Source organism: Otolemur garnettii, unplaced genomic scaffold (assembly GCF_000181295.1).
Source record: "Otolemur garnettii isolate 467f Iridium unplaced genomic scaffold, OtoGar3 scaffold00303, whole genome shotgun sequence".
In the NCBI taxonomy this organism is placed as follows: Eukaryota; Metazoa; Chordata; class Mammalia; order Primates; family Galagidae; genus Otolemur; species Otolemur garnettii.
Window position 1 is genome coordinate 158,608 of NW_003852698.1, and position 21,386 is coordinate 179,993.

Here is a 21,386-nt window from a genome sequence, read left to right on the forward strand (position 1 = left end):
TTTGAGGACCCCTGATATACAGAATGATTATATGCCCTGTTGCACCTCCTAGAAATCAGGAATTAAAAATATTTTCTGCTGGTAAAATCAAGTCCGGCAAAAACACCCAGTGGGCCAGATAAATGTCCTTGGCGGGCCACATGTGGCCCGCGGGCCGTAGTTTGAGGACCCCTGATATACAGAATGATTATATGCCCTGTTGCACCTCCTAGAAATCAGGAATTAAAAATATTTTCTGCTGGTAAAATCAAGTCCAACAAAAATACTCATCTCTACACAAAGTCATGGAGACTTAAAACCCAACTCCTGAACAACAGTCAGGTCAAGGAGGAAATTAAGATAGAAATCAAAAGATTCTTTGAACTAAATGATAAAGAGGACACAAGTCAACAAAATCTGTAGGAAATTTCATTATCTTAAATGGCTATATCCAAAACACAGACCACAAATCAACAGTCTAATGAACTGTCTGAGGAAAAGGAAGAGCAAACCCAGTAGGAGAAAAGAAATAAAGAGACGAACTAAATGAAATAAATGACAAAAGAATTATACAGAAGATTAACAGGAAAAAAAAAACAGTTCTTTGAAAAGATTGAGGTCTCTCCCTAGATTAAAAAGAATAAGAAGATTTTAATAAACTCAATCAGAAATAAAAACTGATACCACAGAAATACAAAACATTATCTCTGAATACTATAAAAACCTATGCATATAAACTTGAAAACATGGCGGAAATAAATAAATTCCTAGGCTCATTCAGGACAAAATAGCTTTGTCGAATATGTAGCAAAACTGAAGAAGCAATAAAAATTTTCTAACAAAAAAAGTACCTGAACAGATGGTTTCACACCCAGACCTAAAAGAACTGCTACCTATACTTCAGAAATTATTCCATCAAAAGGAAGGAATCCGCTCCAAATCAGTTTATGAAAACAATTATCACCTTGATACCAAAGCCAGGATTAAAAAAAAAAAAAAACAGAACAAAAAAAGACAAGTATAGACCAATATCTCCTATGAATATAGATCCAAAAGTTCTCAGTAAAATCCTAGCAAACTGAATTTAGCTGTACATCAAAATGGTAACCCCCTGCGATCAAGTAGGCTTCATCCCAGAGATGCAAGGATAGTTCAATATATGCAATATATGTAAGTATAATTCACCACATAAAGATAAGGAAAAACAAAGTCCATAAAATCCTCTCATTAGACGAAGAAAAAGCATTTAACAAAATTCAGCACCTTTTTATGATAAGAAAACTTACTAAGCACAGATGGGACTTACCTCAAAAGTATTAAAGCCACATGTGAGAAATCCACAGCCAACATCATGCTTAGTGGGAAAAAACTGAAAGCAGTCCCACTTAGAACTAGAACGAGACAACCACTATTACCTAATCAACATAGTGCTGGAAATCCTAGCCAGAGTACAGACAAGAGAAGGAAAAAAAAGGATATACAAATGGGGACAGAGAGGCTAAACTACCATCACTTTTTGCTAATGATACAATTTTATACCTAGGAAACCTCAAAGTTTTTGCCAAGAGACTATTGGAATTGATAAATTCAGCAAAGTCTTAGGTTACAAAATCAATGTACACAAACCTGTAGATTATATACATCAAAAACAGTCAAGCTGAGAATCACGTCAAAGATGCAATACCTTTTACAACAATAACAACAAAGAAAATACCTAGGAATGTACTTAACTGAGGAGGTGAAATACTTAACTGAGGAGGTAATAGACCTCAAAGAGAGAACTACAAAACACTGAGGAAGAAAACTGCAGAGGATGTAACCAAATGGAAAAACATAATGCTCACTGATCCACAGAAAGCAACATTGTTAAAAGTCTATAAAACCAAAGTGATCTACAGGTTAAATGCAATTGCCATTAAAATACCAATACCATTTTCTCCAGATCTAGGGCAAATAGTTCTGTATTTTATAGAGAATCAGAAAAGACCCTGGATAGAGAAAGTAAGCTTAAGCAATAAGAAGAAATTGGAAGACAACACTTTATCAGGCTTCAAGCTATACAAGGCTATGGTAACCAAAATGGCATGGTATTGGCACAAAACAACGAACATAGACCTATGGATCAGATCAGAGAACCCAGATATAAAACCATTGCCTATTACTATCTGATCTTTGACAAAGTAGACGATAACATACACTGAGGAAAAGAATCTCTATTCAGTAAGTCAGTGATTTTCAACAATTGTGCCATGAGAGGATCTCACGTGTGCTGTGAAATTTTTCAAAGATCATTATTAAATTATTTTTGAAAGAAGTTCAAAGCACAGTAAGCATATTCTTTTTTTTAGTCTTTTTTTTGATCAACATAATTTAAGTGTGCACAGAAGTTTAATTATATGTTTAAGTGTGCCTATAGTTGAAAAACATTGAAAAAGGTTGAAAAACACTGCAATAAATGATGCTGGGAAAACTGGATAGCCACATGTAAAAGAATGAAACAGGATCTGTACTTCTCATCACTTAAACAATTAATTCATGATATATAACAAAATTAAACCTAAGATACTAAACTATGAAAATTCTAGAGAGAAATGTTAGAAAAACTCGTATAAATATCAGCTTATGTGATGAATTTATGAAGACTACCCCAAAGGCATCACAGCCAACAACAAAAATTAACAAATGAGACTTGATTAAATTAAAAAGCTTCTGTACAGGCTGGGCACCTATGGCTCAAGCGGCTAAGGCACCAGCAACATACCTGAGCTGGCGGGTTCAAATCTAGCCCAGGCCTACCAAACAATGATGACGGCTACAAGGAAAAAAAAAAAAAAAAAAAAAGCCAGGCATTGCAGTGGGCGCCCATAGTCCCAGGTACTCGGAAGGTTGGAAGGCAGAGGCAGGACAATCACTTGAGCCCAGGAGTTGGCATGTACTCAAATGTTTACTATAGCACAATTCATAGTTGCAAAGATATAGAATCAACTCAAATGACCATTGATACATGATTGAATTAATAAAATGTGGTATGTGTATGCCATGAAGTACTACTCATTCATAAAAAAAAAAAAATGGTGAGAGCCAGGCACGCTCATGCCTGTAATTCCAGCACTCCAGGAGGCAGAGGCAGGTGGACAGCTTGAGTTCAGGAGTTTCAGTTCAGCCTGAGCCAGAGTAAGACTCATCTCTAAAACATAGCCCAGCGTTACAGCAGGCAAGTGTAGTCCCAGTTATTTGGGAGGCTGAGGCAAGAGCATAACTTGAACCCAAGAGTTTAAGGTTGCTGTGAGCTATGATGCCATGGCATTCTCCTAGGGGCAAGAAATTGAGACTGTCTCAAAAAAACAAACAAAAAAACAAAAAAACAAAAAAACAAAAAAAAATGGGTAAACTGGCCAGATGCAGTGGCTCATGCCTATAATCCTAGCACTCCAGCAGGCCAACGTGGGAGGACTGCTTGAGCTCAGGAGTTCAAGACCAACCTGAGCAAGAGCGAGACCCCGTCTCTACTAAAATTATAAAAAAAATAGGCAAGCATAGTGGTGGGCACTTGTAGTCTCAGCTACTCAGGAAGGAGGCTGAGGTAAGAGGATCACTTGAACCCAGGAGTTTGAGGTTACTATGAGCTATGATGCCATAGCACTCTATCCAGGATGACAAAGTGAGACTCTGTCTCAAAAAACAAACAAACAAACAAGTTTGTTTTGGGTGGCACCTATGGCTCAAAGGAGTAGGGCGCCGGCCCAATATACCGGAGGTGGTGAGTTCAAACCTAGCCCCAGCCAAAAACTGCAAAAAAAAAAAAAAAAAACAAAAGTAGTTTGTTTCCCCTGTAATATTCTGAAATTTAAAAACAATAGTATCAGTATGTGAATTTTTAAACCCATTAGTATATTCTTACCTGAAGTCCTTTTATAAAGTTTTGAATTGAGAAGTCATGATACAAAAAGATATTGGTCAGAACCTGTAACACTTTTTCACTTATTTTAAAGGGAAACTGAGTTGTAAGAAGTAGCTGAAAGAGATTAAGGGGGAGATACTCTTTGTTAGTCTCACTGTACATAAACATGAACCATACATAATAAGGCAAAGAATGATACTGAGACACAGTAACTATGAAAAGCTGCAATAGTAGCTAGTTTAGAAAATTTAAAGTTAATTTATATAACAACAAAAAGAAGCAAGTCATACTATATCTTCAGAATCAAAGATGCCCATCATTCACTATCCAATTTATAATTTTAAAAATACTACATTATCAAGTATATAATCCTTTTCCTCCCACCAGAAGCCAGTGAACAAGCTGCAGGCTTTGGCAATTCTTGTTACCAGATAAGATTTTTTTTTTCTATCCTTACTGATTCAAATTAACAAAAAGTTAACACATTCAATACCGTTGAGTAAGAAACATTTTAATAGGTGTCTTAATTTAAAAATATAAAATAGGCTGGGCACGGTGGCTCACGCCTGTAATCCTAGCACTCTAGGAGGCTGAGGTGGGTGGATTACCTGAGCTCAAAAGTTCAAGATCAGTCTGAGGGAGAGCAAGACCCTGTCTCTAAAAATAGCTAGACACCTGTACTCGGAAGGCAAGACAAGAGAATCGCTTAAGCCCTGGTTTGAGATTGCCTTGAGTTATGATGCCACAGCACTCTACTGGGGACAATAAAATGAGACTGTGTCTCACAAAAAGAAAAAAGAAAAAAATATATATAGAGAGAGAATAGCTGAATTTGTATTATTTGGCTAACTTTTAAAGGCCTGTAATGGTATTTTACAACCGAAAATAAAAAGTAATAATAGGCTTCTTAAACAGAAGCCTAGCTGCAGAAGGTCAACTAAACAAATTTAAATACTAGCTGGAAAAAATTTTCCCTAAAGTGTCAATAAACTAGATAAACATCACGTTTTTTCGAGAAAAGAAAGTATGGCAGTGCTTAGTCAATAAGTAGGTAGGTTGTCATTATTTTCCTTACAGTATAAAGTACATCTTACAGGACCTACATCTGTAACAATTTGAGAAAGGTTAATACTCAAGAAGTATAATTCTTTTTATTTTAGTATTTGTTGTCAAGAGCAGCATAATAGGAAAGAGTTCACTGAAAACTTCAAATCATTTTATATGAAATGTAAGATTCAAAACGTTTTTACTAGAACCTCTACAAATTCTGTAAAATTTATTTTAAAAACCTATTATTTTCCCTAAACAAAGATTTATAGATATTTAAGTATATAGACAGATAGGATCGTTCTTTTAGATAAAGCTTATACTTTATCTAAAGAGGCAATGTTATACAAAATCACTGTGAAACTATAAAACACTATAAAATCATTAAATAAAAACAACTTATATGAAGGAATACATTCCATACAGTACTATGAGAGAATCAGAGATTTGTCATTAACATTTCTATTACAATCTACTGTTGGCAATTTTCTTTTCACCTTACTTCACTGGCAAAGCTTTTTTTTTTTTTTTTTTTTACCTTATCGAGTACTGTAGTCAGGTGCTCCTTGCAAGACAAAGATTGGAACAGTTCTATACATAATAAGGATGATACTGCATGAGGAAGCAACCGGTGGATGATAATAGGAGATGTGGCAATTCCAAAAATGAGTATTAGTGGAAATTCATGCAGATGTTGACTAGTTTTCAAAGATAGAAAAGTGGGATTTCTTTAGCAAGTATATTACATGTTTTAAGATAAAACGAAGTTTATATTAATGACTACTTTGTAAGACACTGCTAAGTAGTATCATTCCAAGTATTAAAATTTTCTAGGTCATTCATTTTTCTTCTGTTAAAGTAACAAAGAAATAGTTATTTCCTAGCATTCTATCTTTGCAATCAATCTATTGATGGGTCCTCTCATTTTATAAAAAAGAACACAGAGGTCCACAAAGACCACGGGCGTCCACCTGAAGTTATACCACCCCAAGTGTTAGAAACCACCCAAAATATAACTTCTCACCTAAAGTTAGAGCCCTGCCTACATTCTTCCTCATTAATGAGACATGAAGCTCATTAATTTTCAAGGTGACTTATTCTACTAGCGGACATTCCTAACACATACTATGTTAGTCATAATAACTAAAAGTTGATAGATATCATTAAAAAATGTTAAATATCTCTTCCTCACGTTCTTAAACATATTGAAGACTTATTGTTAGTATCATCAGTGAACATGAAAGACTTTCTCTTTGAGGGGCCCTACAGTTCAGAGCCCGCTGTGGCATGGATGATGACTTCGCTTGGTCTGTCAGCTGTGCTTTTCAGTATTCTAGCTGTACGCAGTTCTGCCTTCACGGGAGTAAAGTGATGGGACTATCTTGTTTTTGTAAGTTCTTCTTTACTTTTGATGGTTAAAGCAGTCACAACTCTAAGCTCTAAAAGTTCAGGTTTTATGTCACTATTTTGTACCATGCACTTTCCCAGCATGGTAAACAGTTCAATGTTAATATTAAGTCCTAGGACACAGAACTCTTCTTAGAGTCAATGGGGAGAAAAAAATCACTCAACAGTAGGAATTTTCAGAATGTCAGTAAATTATGATGCAATGTACAATATATAGCTTTAATTAAAGGTAGCCATAATCTGGCTTGGTGCCTGTAGCTCAAGCAACTAAGGCACCAGCCACATACACCAGAGCTGGCAGGTTCAAATCCAACCTGGGCCTACCAAATGACACTACAACTAAGAAACAGCTGGGCACCGTGGCGGGTGCCTGTAGTCCCAGCTACTTGGAAGGCTGAGGCCTGAGAATCACTTAAGCCCAGGAGTTGGAGGTTGCTGTGAGCTGTCACACCATGCCACTCTACCCAGGGTGACAGCTTGAGGCTCTGTCTCAAAAAAAAAAAAAAAAAAAAGGTAGCCATAATCATTCAGAGAAGTCAACTTAAAAAATACACCATGGAAAATGTATGTTACTCAAATTTAAAATAGTGTTACTTCAATTCTGAGTTTTATAGGATTGAGAAGACCCCCCCAAAAATCATGACAATAGTTTCTCATAAGATAATGTTATTTAGAAAACATTTTTGCTGGGTAAAGCTATTTGCTCTGGGAGTAATTTACCCATGTAATGAGGAAATAAGAGAAAAAAACCATGGTGAGACAAACTACACTTTATACTACCTTACCACATTAATTTAAAACTGGCTACATTTGTCTTTGACTCTCATTCTTGAGTCAAACAACAACAAAAATCTGAGAGAAGTTCTTCAAACATTCCGTTAAAAAGAATTTAAAATCACGTTGATTTCTACACAGTTAGTATTAAAATGAAAATTATGCTTTGTAAGTTAAAAGTAAAAATTTTCAATAGAGAATTTTGCATAAAAGCTAGGAGATACACCATCTACCTGCTGATAACTATGAAGTCCTGGAGTACTCTCGTGGTGAAGCTTTCCATATCCTTTAAGACAAGCACAACAGGAGGATACTGCCATTGGCTAGTAGCGGTCCTCTTTTTGCGCGGCATTTCTGGGTCTCTCTTCTTTTAAGCCATTGTGAAAAGGAGTTAAAAGTAAGCCTTACCAGCCACACAATGCTATATCACCATTCCTTTGATATGTATCTCCCTTTACATTTCATAGTAACAATGTTTCTTTTATTTCTCCCACATAATAAATAGAAACTCATTCCAATACTCACTAGCAGAATCTTTTTGTGCCTGACACAAAATAACAACCAATTAGAAATAGGTTCGGTAAAATCTATAATTCATATGAAATATTTATATTTTATGCTGAGAAAAATGACAGGAAAAATATGAGAAAATATTCTACAAAATTGTTTTTCTGTTGGTAGAAACTAGTATTTTGCTTTTAAGAACTAATATTTTTAATTAAAAAATACAATAAACAGCACTACCTGCTGCTCTGCTATTATGAAAATTCAAGCTTGAGGAGGACTCTTAATATCCTCTGGTCCAACCTCAATCTTGTAAAGACATCTGACATAAATTGCAAGTAGCATTGGATTTCTAGGATTACGGGTCAAATCAAGGTATTATGGTTGAGTATCAGACCAAGTTTAGTCCACCTATAAAGCAAAGTGAAACTTCCCTTATGAAGACGTTAGCAAAAATGTTGATAAGAAAATGCCACCATAGTATTTTTACCCACACCACCTGGCTACGCAGTATCATAAACTAAGGCTGTGGTTTTACGATGCAGTTACCCAATGAGTCACTTAGGTCACCCATTTTCACCAGAATGAAATTTCTTTTTGTCTGTTTATTGAATATACTTTACTTACAAAGCACTGATTCCCTAAGAACTCCAAACACGAAACAGTTAGGTTTAAAAAAAAATACATAATTATTCTTCATAAAACTATGTTGACAGTAAGTAATGGGTACTAACAGCATGGTTCTATTGCACAAAAGCAAATACTGAGGAATATAAGAGATAACATATTAAAGTTATAATCATTATCACCATGTGCAATAGAACTGACTCCTAATGTTCTGTTTTTGTTATTTGATGATATTCTTCCACAAATAAAATAACCTTGTATAAACCTATACACTGAACAGGAATTAGGCTGCATAGTAATAAAAGAACACTTTTAAATCCTAGTGGCCTTAGAAAAAATAATTGCTACTATTAAATACCTAGCTGCATAAGCGTATCTTATTACAACAATTAGCTCTTTAATACAATTCCAAGCCCCATCAATCGTATGTCAATATCCTGGGAGAAAATCATCAGTTTATTTTACCTGTGTGACAGTCTTATACCAACTGCAAAGTGAATCCATTGAACAATATGTCTTTTTCTGGGTGACCTGAACACTTTCCTTCTCTTTGGATTTTACAACTGTATAGCAGTCCACCAACTGTGAGAACAACTTTTGTAAAAAGTGCTTCATATCTGCAGAATATAAAAAGAAAGGTTATTTCCTCTTTTTTTTTTTTTTAAGAGACAGAGTCTTACTTTATTACCCTCAATAGAGTGCTGTGACATCACAGCTCACAGCAAAACCTCCAACTCCTGGGCTTAGATGATTCTCTTGCCTCAGCCTCCCCAGTAGCTGAGACTATAGGCACATACCACAATGCTCAGCTATTTTTTGTTGCTGTTTAGCTGGAGCCAGGTTTGAACCTGCCTCCTTCGGTATATGGGGCCCGTGCTTTACCCACTGAGCCATAGGCACCACCCAGGTTACTTCCTCTTAAAACAAAATTAAAGTTACTGAAACTTCTTTATTAATATATTAAATTGAACAGCATATGTTCTTCTACACTTACAATCAATGTAATTTTTAACATATTAACTATTAATGGTCATTAGTACCCTCTTAATATTTAAATTTCATTAATTCACATTAAGACTAGAACAAAGTTTATGTGTATTACCTACTAATATGATGAAAGGGCTATATAAACAAATATGTAAACATGAAATCTATAAGCTATTTAAGGAATATGCATTTAAATTATATTGGTCAACAAAAGGTTATTAATATCCCCTCAAAAAAGTTATTATATGAAATATTTTATTGATTATAAATCTTTCATACTGTCACTTTTAAAGATGCCTTTAGAACTTATACTTAAGGCTCGGCACCTGTGGCTCAAGTGGCTAAGGCGCCAGCCACATACACCTAAGGTGGCGGGTTCGAATACAGCCCAGACCCGCCAAACAACAATAAAGGCTGCAATCAAAAAATAGCCAGGCGTTGTGGCGGGTGCCTGTGGTCCCTGCTACTTGGGAGGCTGAGCCCAGGAGTTGGAGGTTGCTGTAAGCAGTGAAGCCATGGCACTCTACCCAGGGGGACAGCTTGAGGCTCTGTCTCAAAAAAAAAAAAAAAAAAGAACTTATACTTAATTTCCATCAGCTTATGAATAAGAAATATAACACACACAAAACTCTCATATCAGTCCTGTCCAAATCCAACTGACTACATTAGTGTGCATATTCTTTATGATAGGTTCACTCAAGATTAGCTCTGTCAAATGCATTCTTTTCTCACGTGCTGGCTTTTTCAAAGTGGGACAATAAGATGATTTATAGCTACGTCAGGGCTCCCATGCTTCCTTTCAGCTTCCTTTCCTAAATCTTTACTTACCAAGTTTCACTGGATTAAAGAATACATCCTGCAAAATGCCTGTTTCTACTATCACTGAAGCTTGCATGGCAGAAATTGGAGCAGGATCAAGAAAGCAAAAGAAGGCAGAGAGTCCTATAATAATCAAGATTACCTGGGGGCTACAAAACCTTCCCCTGCCAAAAATGTAGACCTGTGCTGTTCCCACCAATAAAAACAAATCAAGGAAGTGAGAGGTTAAGAGAGAGAAAAGAATGGATGGAAGAAATCTATAACATCTCGCTAAGGTTATTATGGCATTTATATTTACCTGGACCATCTTTAGCTTGCAATGAGACTACATATGGTGTAACATTATCCCGAAGAGCCTCTATTAGACTTCTCAATGTTAAATCATGATCTGTGACATTTACACCTATGAGATAATACAACAACATTATGTCATCATTTTCATTAATGCCAATTTAATGATAACAAAAGGCACTGAACTTGCCAAGTACAAACATTTTAAAAACACAAAACCAAGAAAATATACTGCATCAATGAAGACTTATCCATGAACAGCAGCTACTTAGAAGTGTGTATTACATTTGTCAGAAAATATATTTAGCACAATTCTTCTTTCAAAAAAATTACTAGGGATGTGTAGTTGACCCTCAAAAATATCTTAGGAATAATTTCATTGCTTTGTCACATTCAAAAAGAGTTACTTAATCATTCGAGGCCAGAGGCAGTGGCTCACACCTGTGATCCTAGCACTCTGGGAGGCCAAGGTGGGAAGACTCCTTGAGGGTAGAAGTTGGAGATCTGCCTGAGCAAGAGCAAGCAAGGCTCCAGCTCTACAAATGCCTATAGCCCAGTTTCCCTAGGAGTGAAACGAAAACATGATTGGAACTCAAATAAATCCAACTTTGTTTTCAAAAGAAATGAAGAAAATTTACTAATATTTCAAAGAAAAATTTTCCCGTTATCTGAGAATCCATGTTTAGTAAAGATAGGACAATAATGGTATACCTATTATAATAGGAATTCTATGCCTACAAATTTACAATCTAAAAGGAATTTATGTATCATTCATCTATAAACTCTTTTCTAGGCAATTAATGTAATTTCAATACAATGAAACAATCTAAGGTTGAAAAATTAAGCACAGGAAAATAAAATTAAAGTCACAGAATAAGTCCATTGAACATATGACCAAAAAGGTATAAAATCAAATCTGGTAACATACTTGTGGTTTCTTTATCACTAAATCCAAATCTCATATACTCTCTGTGGAAGAGTAAAACAAATATATCTCCCCTCTTGCAAAAAGTTTAAGAGAGTACTAGCTGAATCAATTCCTTTTAATTTATAGATGATCACCTATAAATATATAAAGAACTTTTATTGGTTTTAAAAGTATGAAAAACAAACTATAGTTGGCTTAATTCTATAAATAAAAGAGACAAAAGGCTCATCAGAACAGGTTATTTCCCACTATTGTCAACAATAAAAACATTAAAAAAAATGCATATATGTGTGAACACACAAACATACACACCAAGAATAAGAGCAGCAGTTGGAATTTCTCTGAGTTTTATTTGACAGCCTAAGTCTCTTGAATTCTTCTGGACTCCACAATAAGACTTGCACAGAAAATCAATTAAATTGTCAAACAGGTTTTTATTTAATTCATCTTGTAGCCGCTATAAAGAAAATAAAAAGATGTTTTTACCTAACATCTCTAGTGATTAGTGCTTTGGATTCCCCTATTTAAAAATTCCTCTCATTTTTCATTCAACTAACATTTACTAACCACCTTATGAATGAAAGCTAGTTTCTAACCAAAAAGAGGGAAGAAATTAAACAAGGACACTTAAAATGAAAATACACCATAGAGTGCCATAATATAGGAGGCAAAGGGTAGGACCACCTAACTTAAGCTAAGGAGGTGATATATTTAAACTAAGGGATTGGCAAGTGTTAAGAGGTGACAAAAGATAAAGGAAAATTAGAAAGAATAACTGGAGGAAGCAAGGAAGGAAGAAAGCATCAAATACTTGGGGAGCCACAGATAATAGCTAAGTACAAAGACATCAGAAATGGTAGAAAATGAGGTTGAATAAATAAAGGGTCTGGATTTTATCCTGTGGGAAGAAACACAGAAGGAATGTGAAGTACAGGCATGATTAGAACAGGGTTAAGAAGCATTAACCTGGCAGCAGAGCTGGAAAATCCTTGTAACTTGGCACAGGGCTACATTTATCTAATGGAAAGACTTTTCTGAATTGGCCAGTGGTGCCATAAAGCCTAGTGGCAGATTGAAGGGTTTCAGATCAGGGCCAAGAATGCAAATTAGGAGGATATTATGACAATCTGGGCTATAAAATGAAGAGGGCCTAAACTGGAAACCACAAACTCAAATACCTTTTAAGTATCACACAGAACATATGAACGGGCAAAGCCACTAGATGCAAAGCAGAAAAAACTGGTGGGGGTGGTAACACACTGGAAAATGCAGAACCCTCCCAAAGGCATTCAAAAACAAAAACGCTAACACTGTGCGGCCAAACAAGTCATCAGCCCAAACTGTTGGTCCTAGAACTGCCAACTTAACTACAGTGGAAAATTTTTTCAGAGCTAAAATATAAAGAGCATGGTAACCAGAAAGGAGGAGGAGGGAGAGGAGTTCAGAAACAGCCTGACTTCGTACTTGTGGAACTCATTGGATAATACGAGAGAGCCACCGTTCTAAAGCTCCCGGAGTTACTGGCTGTCATAAACAGGTTCCAGTTCCTGGAACTTAAGCTATGCATGATATCTGGAATACCAGAGGTTTTTTTCAGGATACACAGATTATGCATAGCCAGTGTTGCCTATATTTTGGCAATACAAATTGATGGAAAAGGAAGATGGTAAGCAACAAATATAAGATTTACAGTATCAGAGAAATAGGAAATATTTTCAAAAAAGTATTCACCTCAGTTTCAGATTTCATCTGTTGCCATATCAACTGATAAGTTTCAAATCGAAGCTTACTGTCCTCAGATGCATTTCCCCCTTTATTAAAATAGTTCTCTAAAAACACAGAAAGAAATGTTTCTTTTTTTTTTACATAGTAAAAGAAACTACAAGCAAAGTCACACAGTAAGTGATAGAGGTTGAATTTTTAATATGTATCAAATATATATATATATATATTTAGGGATCGGTAACATTCAATATCCTTTGAATTTATGTATTTTTTATTTTATCATATTAACTCTATCTTCAGGATGAATTTCTAACAGTTTTTATTTAGTGGTTTGAGTTTATTTAATATAGTTTTTGGTATACACATTTAATATTAATGTTTTTCATTATTTACTCTTACATGTATTCTATGATCTTATATACTTTGCTTCATATACAGTATTTGCTTTGAACTGTCCATGGTTAAATGATTCTTACTACTCCTATCCTTATAGTACTTTTTTTCCATTGACACAGTTTAGTCTAGTCTTCCGTTTATTCTGTCAGTGTATTTTTCTTCTTTTTTAATGTTTTCTCCAACTGGTTAACCATTTGTTAAAATACCACTTATTGCAGTGATTTTCAAACATTTTAAACCATGATCCACATTAAGAAATACATTTTACGTCATAATCTAACATACATACATGCAACAAAGAAAAATGAAAGCCCATGAAAAATATACTCAGCCTTATTGTGTGATTAACAATTTTTTTAAAAAACAATTATCATGACCCACTAAATTGATTTCCTTTCCTTACACATAGATTACATCCTTCATTCTGAAAAATACTCCTCTACTGAGTGATCCATCCTTCTCTCACTGACTTGACATGCCCATCTTTGTATGTAGTACAATTTAGTATTAAATAGGCCCAGGTCTTCGCCCCATTGCCACCAAACATTGTTATTCCTTTTCAAAAAACTTTAATCCATTCTTTCAAATTAATTTTGTCACTTCTCAGTAGTAATTTCACTAGTATTACGAATAGATAAAATCAAATTTGTAGCCTGATTTAGGGAGAAATAACATCTTTTATGTCTTAAAAAGTTCACATGCAAAAACATCATTCCTTTAATACTTTCAATTCCTTATAGTTTTATACTTTCCTTCATATTTCTTGTTGTTTATGTCTACATATTTTATTGCAGCAGCTAAAGCTTTCATGGTATTAAATTGCTGCAGCTAGTATTCTACCATCAAGTTTTAATGTTAACTGGTAAATTACCATGTTATTCTTTTTCACAGTATGGAACTTGGTTTGTAACCCTAGCTTACCCAGAGTTTATAAATAAAGTACCAATTTTTTTTTTTTTTAACAGAGTCTAACTCTGTTGTCCTGCCTAGAGTGCTGTGGCATCAGCATAGTTCACAACCTCAAACTCCTAGGTTCAAGTGATCCTCTTGCCTCCACCTCCCAAGTAGCTGAGAATACAAGCATGCTCCATCACACTTGGCTAATTTTTCTATTTTTTTATAGAGATGGGGAGTGACTCTTGCTCAGGCTGGTCTTAAACCCCTAAGCACAAGCGATCCTCTTGCCTCACCCTCCCAAAGTGCTAGGATGACAAGCATGAGCCACTGTATCTGGCTTGAGTTTTAATTTCATCAAAGTTTTGTTAATATATTGAAATTAGCTTATGGTAAAATGGTAGTTTTAAAATGCAAACAACAAAAGAAAATAGAGAGATGCAAAATTAGACAAAGGAGAATAACAAGAGCCTTAAATAGAACAAAAATATCATTTTACATTGAAAATTAGTAAAAATTTTTACTAATTACTAAAAATTTTTAGTAAATTGTTAAAGTGGCAAATCAAGACATGAATTTTGTAATGTGCTGAATAATGTTGCATCAAAATATATAATGAAAAGCCTCTTGAAAACAGTAATAATAGAATACTTGAAGCTGTTACCATGGCTTCTCTGCAGATTAGGCAGGCTTAAAAAAAATAAAAAAGCATTGAGAGGAATTGAATGTAAGTTCTTGCTTTTGTCAGGTTTCCTCCTGCCTTGGCTCCCACTCACAGTGCTATGCTCCAGTGTGAGCATCTCCAGCACCAGCCTGCTGTCAGCTTCTTTCCCAGTCCCTACCCAGCTGTTTTGTTAGGAGTGCTGTCACCCACAGAATACTGAAGAGAAGAGTGTTAATGGCTTAAGCACATGCCAAGTGTCTTGCAGTCAGGACGGGTGCTGGGCAAAATCCAGAACGTCTTTCTGCTTCTTCAGGCAGTCTATTTCAAGAATAGAAGCCAGTGGAGGCAAGTGATAAGATCTAGGTAGGCTTCCCTCATTCCTGTTCCATCTGTTTTATTATCAGGGTCAATTCCTCAAAGATTTTCACATTATAACAGTATCTGTCAGCCTTAAATCCACAAATGAAAGAAAAAAACCCTAATAAACTTTTATTTATTTATTTAGAGACAGAGTCTCAGCTATTGCCCTGGGTAGAGTGCAGTGGCATCATAGCTCACAGCAACCTCCAATTCTTGGGCTCAAGCAATCCTCTTGCCTCAGTTTTTCCTTTTTTCTTTTTTAGTAGAGACGGGGGTCTTGCTTTGCTCAGGCTGGTCTTGAACACGTGAGCTCAACCATTCCACCCACCTCAGGCTCCCAGAGCCCTGGGATTACAGGTGTGAGCCACCTTGCCTGGCCCCTAATGAACTTTTAAAGCAAAGTTCAGATTATACAATTATGCATACAGTATGTACAACCTCCATAGCTGACCACCTCAAGTTGGCATAATTTTCATAGACTGGACATGCACCACATATCTTTATCAGTACAGCAGGCCTTATTCCTTCTGTTGACAAGTTTGTTACAGCCCCTTGAAAAGTCAACTTAAACAGAGGTTCTACTGTGTTAGGTTTATTAATATAGTAGTAAAACCCATAAACAAATCTCAATAAATTATGGCTGAAATTCAATACAAAAAGTTATAAGCAAAACCTTGCCTCATTTTATGAGAGGCACTATTAAGTAATGCTTAGACCATGGGCTCTGGAATAAGGTTGGGTTCAAATCCCAGCTCTAATAATTACTACCACTTAACACTAAGAAAGTTATGTGTCTATGTATCTTCACATATTTTAATGGAGATAATACATTCCTCGGCTCAGCGCCTATAGCTCAACTGGCTAAGGCGCCAGCCACGTACACCTAAGGTGGCGGGTTCGAATCCCCAGCCTGGACCCGCCAAACAATGACGGCTGCAACCAAAAAATAGCCGGGCGTTGTGGCGGGCGCCTGTGGTCCCAGCTACTTGGGAGGCGGAGGCAGGAGACTCGCTTGAGCCCAGGAGTTGGAGGTTGCTGTGAGCTGTAATGCCACAGCACTCTACCCAGGGGGACAGCTTGAGGCTCTGTCTCAAAAAAAAAAAAAAAAAAAAATACATTCCTCATAGTTTGCTAAGAGGATAAAACAAATTAACACATATAAAATGCTTAGAATAGTCTTGGCACACAGTTAATGCTCAAAAAAAATTAGCAATTCTATTCGTTATATTACTAATGACAGACGCCACTACATGCCATGTGTCCCTCATGAATAACAAACACATCTTGAATTTTCTCTTAACAATTTCTTATAACTTTAGCCATCTCCAAAATAAAAATTTGTTCTAAAGTTAATAATTTAAAAATGATGTGTAACGTAGTTATTCTTTGTTTACTATTTCCATCACTTTTGCATTTCATTTTGGAAAGGAGGACAAAGAATTAAGGAAGCTTCCGGCATAAAGCACTAGATTGCTATTTATTTCTCTATTAATGAGAAATTGGATTCTTACCATAAATTATAGTTTCTCCCCATATTAGACCAGTATTTTACTATTTTTATATTCTACTTGAGCACACGGCTTAGACTGATGAATTAGTAACACTAAGGTCTATATCATGTGATGATTTAGAAAAATCCTATTCTACATATTCAAGTTTTCATTTATTTCCTACTCAATGGTATACTTCAGTTTTTCTCTTTTTCGATTCAAAACTAGTACACAGGTATACTTAATTCATGTAATAATTTTTCCATTGAAATTAATATTCACGGTGCTGAATATTGAGTGCAAATACTTGATAGCCTGTGAGAAGCTTTTTAAAAATTGTAACATTTATACTCTATTCCCAATGATTTTGATTGAGTGGTCTGGGTTAGGGTCTGGACATGGGTATAGGTTGAGTATCCTTAATCTGAAAATCTAAAATCCAAAATGCCCCAAATCAAGAACTTTTTGAACACTGACATGATACCACCAGTGGAAAATTTCACACTGACCTCATGTGATAGACTGGTGTCAAAAGTTTTTGTGTAAAAAATTATTAAAAATATTGTATAAAATAATCTTGAGGCTATGTGTATAAGGTGTATATAAAATATAAGTGAATCTTGTGTTAGGCTTGGGACCCAATCCTAAAATAATCTCATTATATATATCTCAAAATCTGAAAAAATCCTAAATCCTAAATCCAACCAAAGGTCTCAAGAATTTCAGATAAAGGATACTAAACGTACTTTCTTTTAGAAATCCACCAAATTGAAACTTCAGTAAGGTCAGTGGATTGTTATCAATGTCAGTTCCTTGGTTGTGATACTATACTACAATCATGTAATATATTACCACTGGGGATAACTGGTGGAACAGGAGAACTCTATACTATTTCATACAACTGTATGTGAATCTACAATTAAATACAAATAAAAAGTTTTTTAAAAGTTTCCCAAGTATATAGAAGGAAAAGGACTGAGGTTAAAAAAAAAAAGTCCCGGCTCGGCACCTGTGGCTCAAGTGGCTAAGGCGCCAGCCACCTATACCTAAGTTGGCAGGTTCGAATCCAGCCCGGGCCTGCCAAACACAATGACGGCTGCAACCAAAAAATAGCTGGGCCTTGCAGCGGGCGCCTGTGGTCCCAGCTACTTGGGAGGCTGAGGCAGGAGACTCGCTTGAGCCCAGGAGTTGGAGGTTGCTGTAAGCTGTGATGCCATGACACTCTACCCAGGGGGCTCTGTCTCAAAAAAAAAAAGTTCCCAAATAATTCTAATGTGCAGTTATAATTGAGAACCAATGTAATAAATACATTCTGACAGTAATATTGTGATTTATTTGAAGAAGTTTCTTTAACTTGATCACTAAAGATCAAGCTGCTTGAGTTACAGGTGCTGAGCCTCACAGCTCTTTCTTGTGGCCCAGATCAGTAGTATATAGTGACTTACACACTGAACATGTACTTGGTCACTGGTGCTCCCTAATATCTCCACTTCCCTAAAATTATTGATTTTCCCCTTTCTAATATGCAATGGCAGATTTCATAGATAAGTCTTAATATGTTGCTAAGATAGTGGGCCAGAGGCAGGCAGTGGAATATGAGCAGGGCAAATGAGAGAAGGGGGTGAAGGGCTGCCACAGGGCTGGGGGTAGTAGCCATAGCATCTGGGAGGGCAGAGGTGGGTGGATGTGAAGAACGCCCTGGTAGCAGCAAGTACATGGACCATGACAAGCTACTAGAAAGAGGCTGAGGCATCAGTTTCCCTAGGGGTCACTTTTTTTTTTTTAATATTAGAAAGATAGAAGACTTTTTTGCAGTGTTTAGACTGTTCTGTTATGGATTCACATAGAATTTGGTAATTTGCTGTTTCCACATTCCTGAAAGGTACATGTTAGAATTACATTTTAATACAGCTGCTTCTTTCAGGCACAGCTTTAGATATGACTCCAGCATTTGTGAATTACAGTAAGTATCATGATGGTGCTTCATAAATTGTAAAACACGATTTTCCTGTTAAATTACTCGTCCCCCCAACTTGGTAAGTGATCTGTAGAAAAATGAAAAAAGTAAAGACAATGTCCTTTTTTGATAATTTAATTTCATTGACTATAATTTACAATAAAACACACTTATTTTAACAGTCTGACACAAGTCAACACTCATTTAACTAGTGCCTTAATCAAGACAGAGAATATTTCCATCACTCCATTAAACTCCCTCTTGTTCATTTGCAGTCAATTCCTCTTACTTCACTGCAGGAGCCACTGGGACTTAACATAATCTCTGTTGTTGCTTTGTCTTTTTTAAACAAATATAAATTATTATATATTCCACATTGATTTTTTTCTTTAATTTACTTTGCCAACTTTATTCATAAAAATGGAATACCATATAAACTTCAAGTGTATTTAAGTCTCTTGTAAATACTGTATATTTACCTAGAAATCTTATCTCTCTAACTTTCTCTCTGACCAATGCCTTGGAATATAACTGCTACATGAACAGAGTAAGACAGTCAACCTTAGACAAGAAAATTACTAAATTCAGTTAGGGTTAGTTCTTAAAAATTTAAGACAACATGGAGGGGAATGACTAACAAATCTGATATTAAGACATCTTACCTACTGGCACAGAGATCCTTCTCTTCTTACAGTTTGGCTTAAAAACAAAGCAGCCCTATGAAAGAAAGAAAAAAAGCATCAAGTTGCCAAGGGGCAGACAAATCTGATTAACCAAGTATTTTATAGATAAGCAGATTTTTTAAAGGGGTGAGGGTAGAAGATGTTTCAAGTTCTAAGATTCACTCCTTTTTGAATTATAGATGGAAAATTCCAAAACCACAGAGGAACCATTCCTTTCTTTCCCCTCCATCCTATGGGACATTCATCTTTGATTTTGCTCTTTGGGATGTGATCTAAGAGGCAGATAAAGAGAATACAAGCTGATGAAATTTAAACCCTGAAATCTCCATTTTGACAACATTTAGAGGAATTAATACTAGACATTAAACTGAAGATCAGAACGTAGAAAACAGGAATGTTCTCCCTATCCCCAAATCATTCAATTAAACACTAAGTATCTATAACCTTGACAGGAAATAGATAATTGACTACTGTTTCACCCTACATCTTTCTTTATTTGATTATACCCTTTTTTTCCAGTGATTTTAACATGAATACCTTTATTCAATTATATCATTTTTAAATTTAATGCCGTTAAGAGTATGTGATACCTGTTATTTGTACATGATCACATTTACAGGAAACATTCAGGAAGTTTTGCTTTCAGTTTATTCCTTCCAAATGTTTTGGGTTTTTTTATATCTTGAAAATGTACTATCATAAACCAAATTCCAACTCCAGAAAAGAACATGTCTTTTCTTAAACAAGGAATCTATATCCTGCATTTTTACTGCTGGATGCACGGCTTAGTCAGCTATTTTCTTGATGACATTTTCCTGGATGTTTTCATTCCTTACAAGACTGGTTTAAATTACAAACCTAAATTAACATATAATCAAAGCCATTGTTTTGCTTTTAAACATACCCTTTTAGATGTATCTGAAGTTAATCCTCACACATCCCCAAAATGCCACTATTTATAAGTGTAAGAAAATAAAGATCTCACACATTATTTCCTGAGTCTGTTTAAAGATAGTTGTAACTGGAGAGAAAAAAAAATGTTCAAGAAAAATATAGTAGCTTCACTTAACTCACTGCTCTCTTCTGACGCTGGCACAGCTAACATAATTGGAAGATACAAAATAGAATAAATTAAACAGAAATGGTAACAGAGCTCTTAATTTCCCTTCTTCATAGAAAAAAATGACAAAATGTTTCTCCTGTTACAAGGTGCCAACTTTTACATCACCAGGCTTTTCCCTAGTCTCTCTCCACTAAAAAAAAAAAAAAAAAAAAAATTCAAATTCCCACCTCAGGGCAAAGAACACAACTCTTTACAAGTAACTTATTAGTAACTAGTAGTAGGTTACTTATTGTAAGAACTAAACACAGCTTGGCGCCAGTAACACAGTGGTTAAGGGCGCCGGCCACATAAACTGGGGCTGGTGGGTTTGAACGTGTCCCCTGCCTGCTGAACAACTACAACAAAAAAATAACTGGGCGTTGTGGCGGGCGTCTGTAGACCCAGCCACTTGGGAGGCTGAGGCAAGAGAATTGCATAAACCCAAGAGTCTGAGGTTGAGAATTAAAAAAAAATAATAATAATTAAAATATTAGATAGCAAAATTAGATGAGGATTTGTGTTATTTTTATGTCTTCTTTAAAAGCAAATAAAAAGTCTCAAAAATAAAGTAGATACAGTTTCCCAAGTAGAATTCTTACTCACAGATGTATTCCCTGAGTGAAAACACCCAATCTTTTCATTACTAAAGTGATACTGCTTGTATGCAAAACGTCCAGGTACATGTAGTCTTTGTGACACATTTGAAGGATAAATTGTTAACCAAACCCCACCAGTTCTCTCCCTGGAGAATCCTTCTAGTGTAAAATCAGCAATAGTGTTGAAAGCAGAATACACCATGAGGGACCATGTACAATCACAGATTAGAATTTAAAGCTATTTCAGGCACCCAG

At 35.6% G+C, this 21,386-nt stretch overlaps 1 protein-coding gene across 5 annotated transcripts in view; it reads right to left on the bottom strand.

The window, feature by feature from the left end:
* The window catches only part of ORC3 (origin recognition complex subunit 3), a 69,176-nt gene that overhangs the window by 42,805 nt on the left and 4,985 nt on the right, over positions 1-21,386 (bottom strand). For 4 of the 5 annotated variants that reach the window (XM_023508982.1, XM_003803426.2, XM_023508981.1 and 1 more), the window contains exons 2-9: positions 19,413-19,467; positions 12,996-13,093; positions 11,577-11,721; positions 10,344-10,448; positions 8,705-8,856; positions 7,342-7,475; positions 5,466-5,625; positions 3,881-3,994 (exon numbers count right to left, since the gene is read on the bottom strand). In XM_023508982.1, coding sequence (XP_023364750.1) covers positions 3,881-3,994; positions 5,466-5,625; positions 7,342-7,475; positions 8,705-8,856; positions 10,344-10,448; positions 11,577-11,721; positions 12,996-13,093; positions 19,413-19,467 — 963 coding nt within the window. Of the gene's footprint in view, positions 1-3,880; positions 3,995-5,465; positions 5,626-7,341; positions 7,476-8,704; positions 8,857-10,343; positions 10,449-11,576; positions 11,722-12,995; positions 13,094-19,412; positions 19,468-21,386 lie in introns of those variants that run through there. The other variant, XM_023508983.1, reaches the window with a different exon arrangement.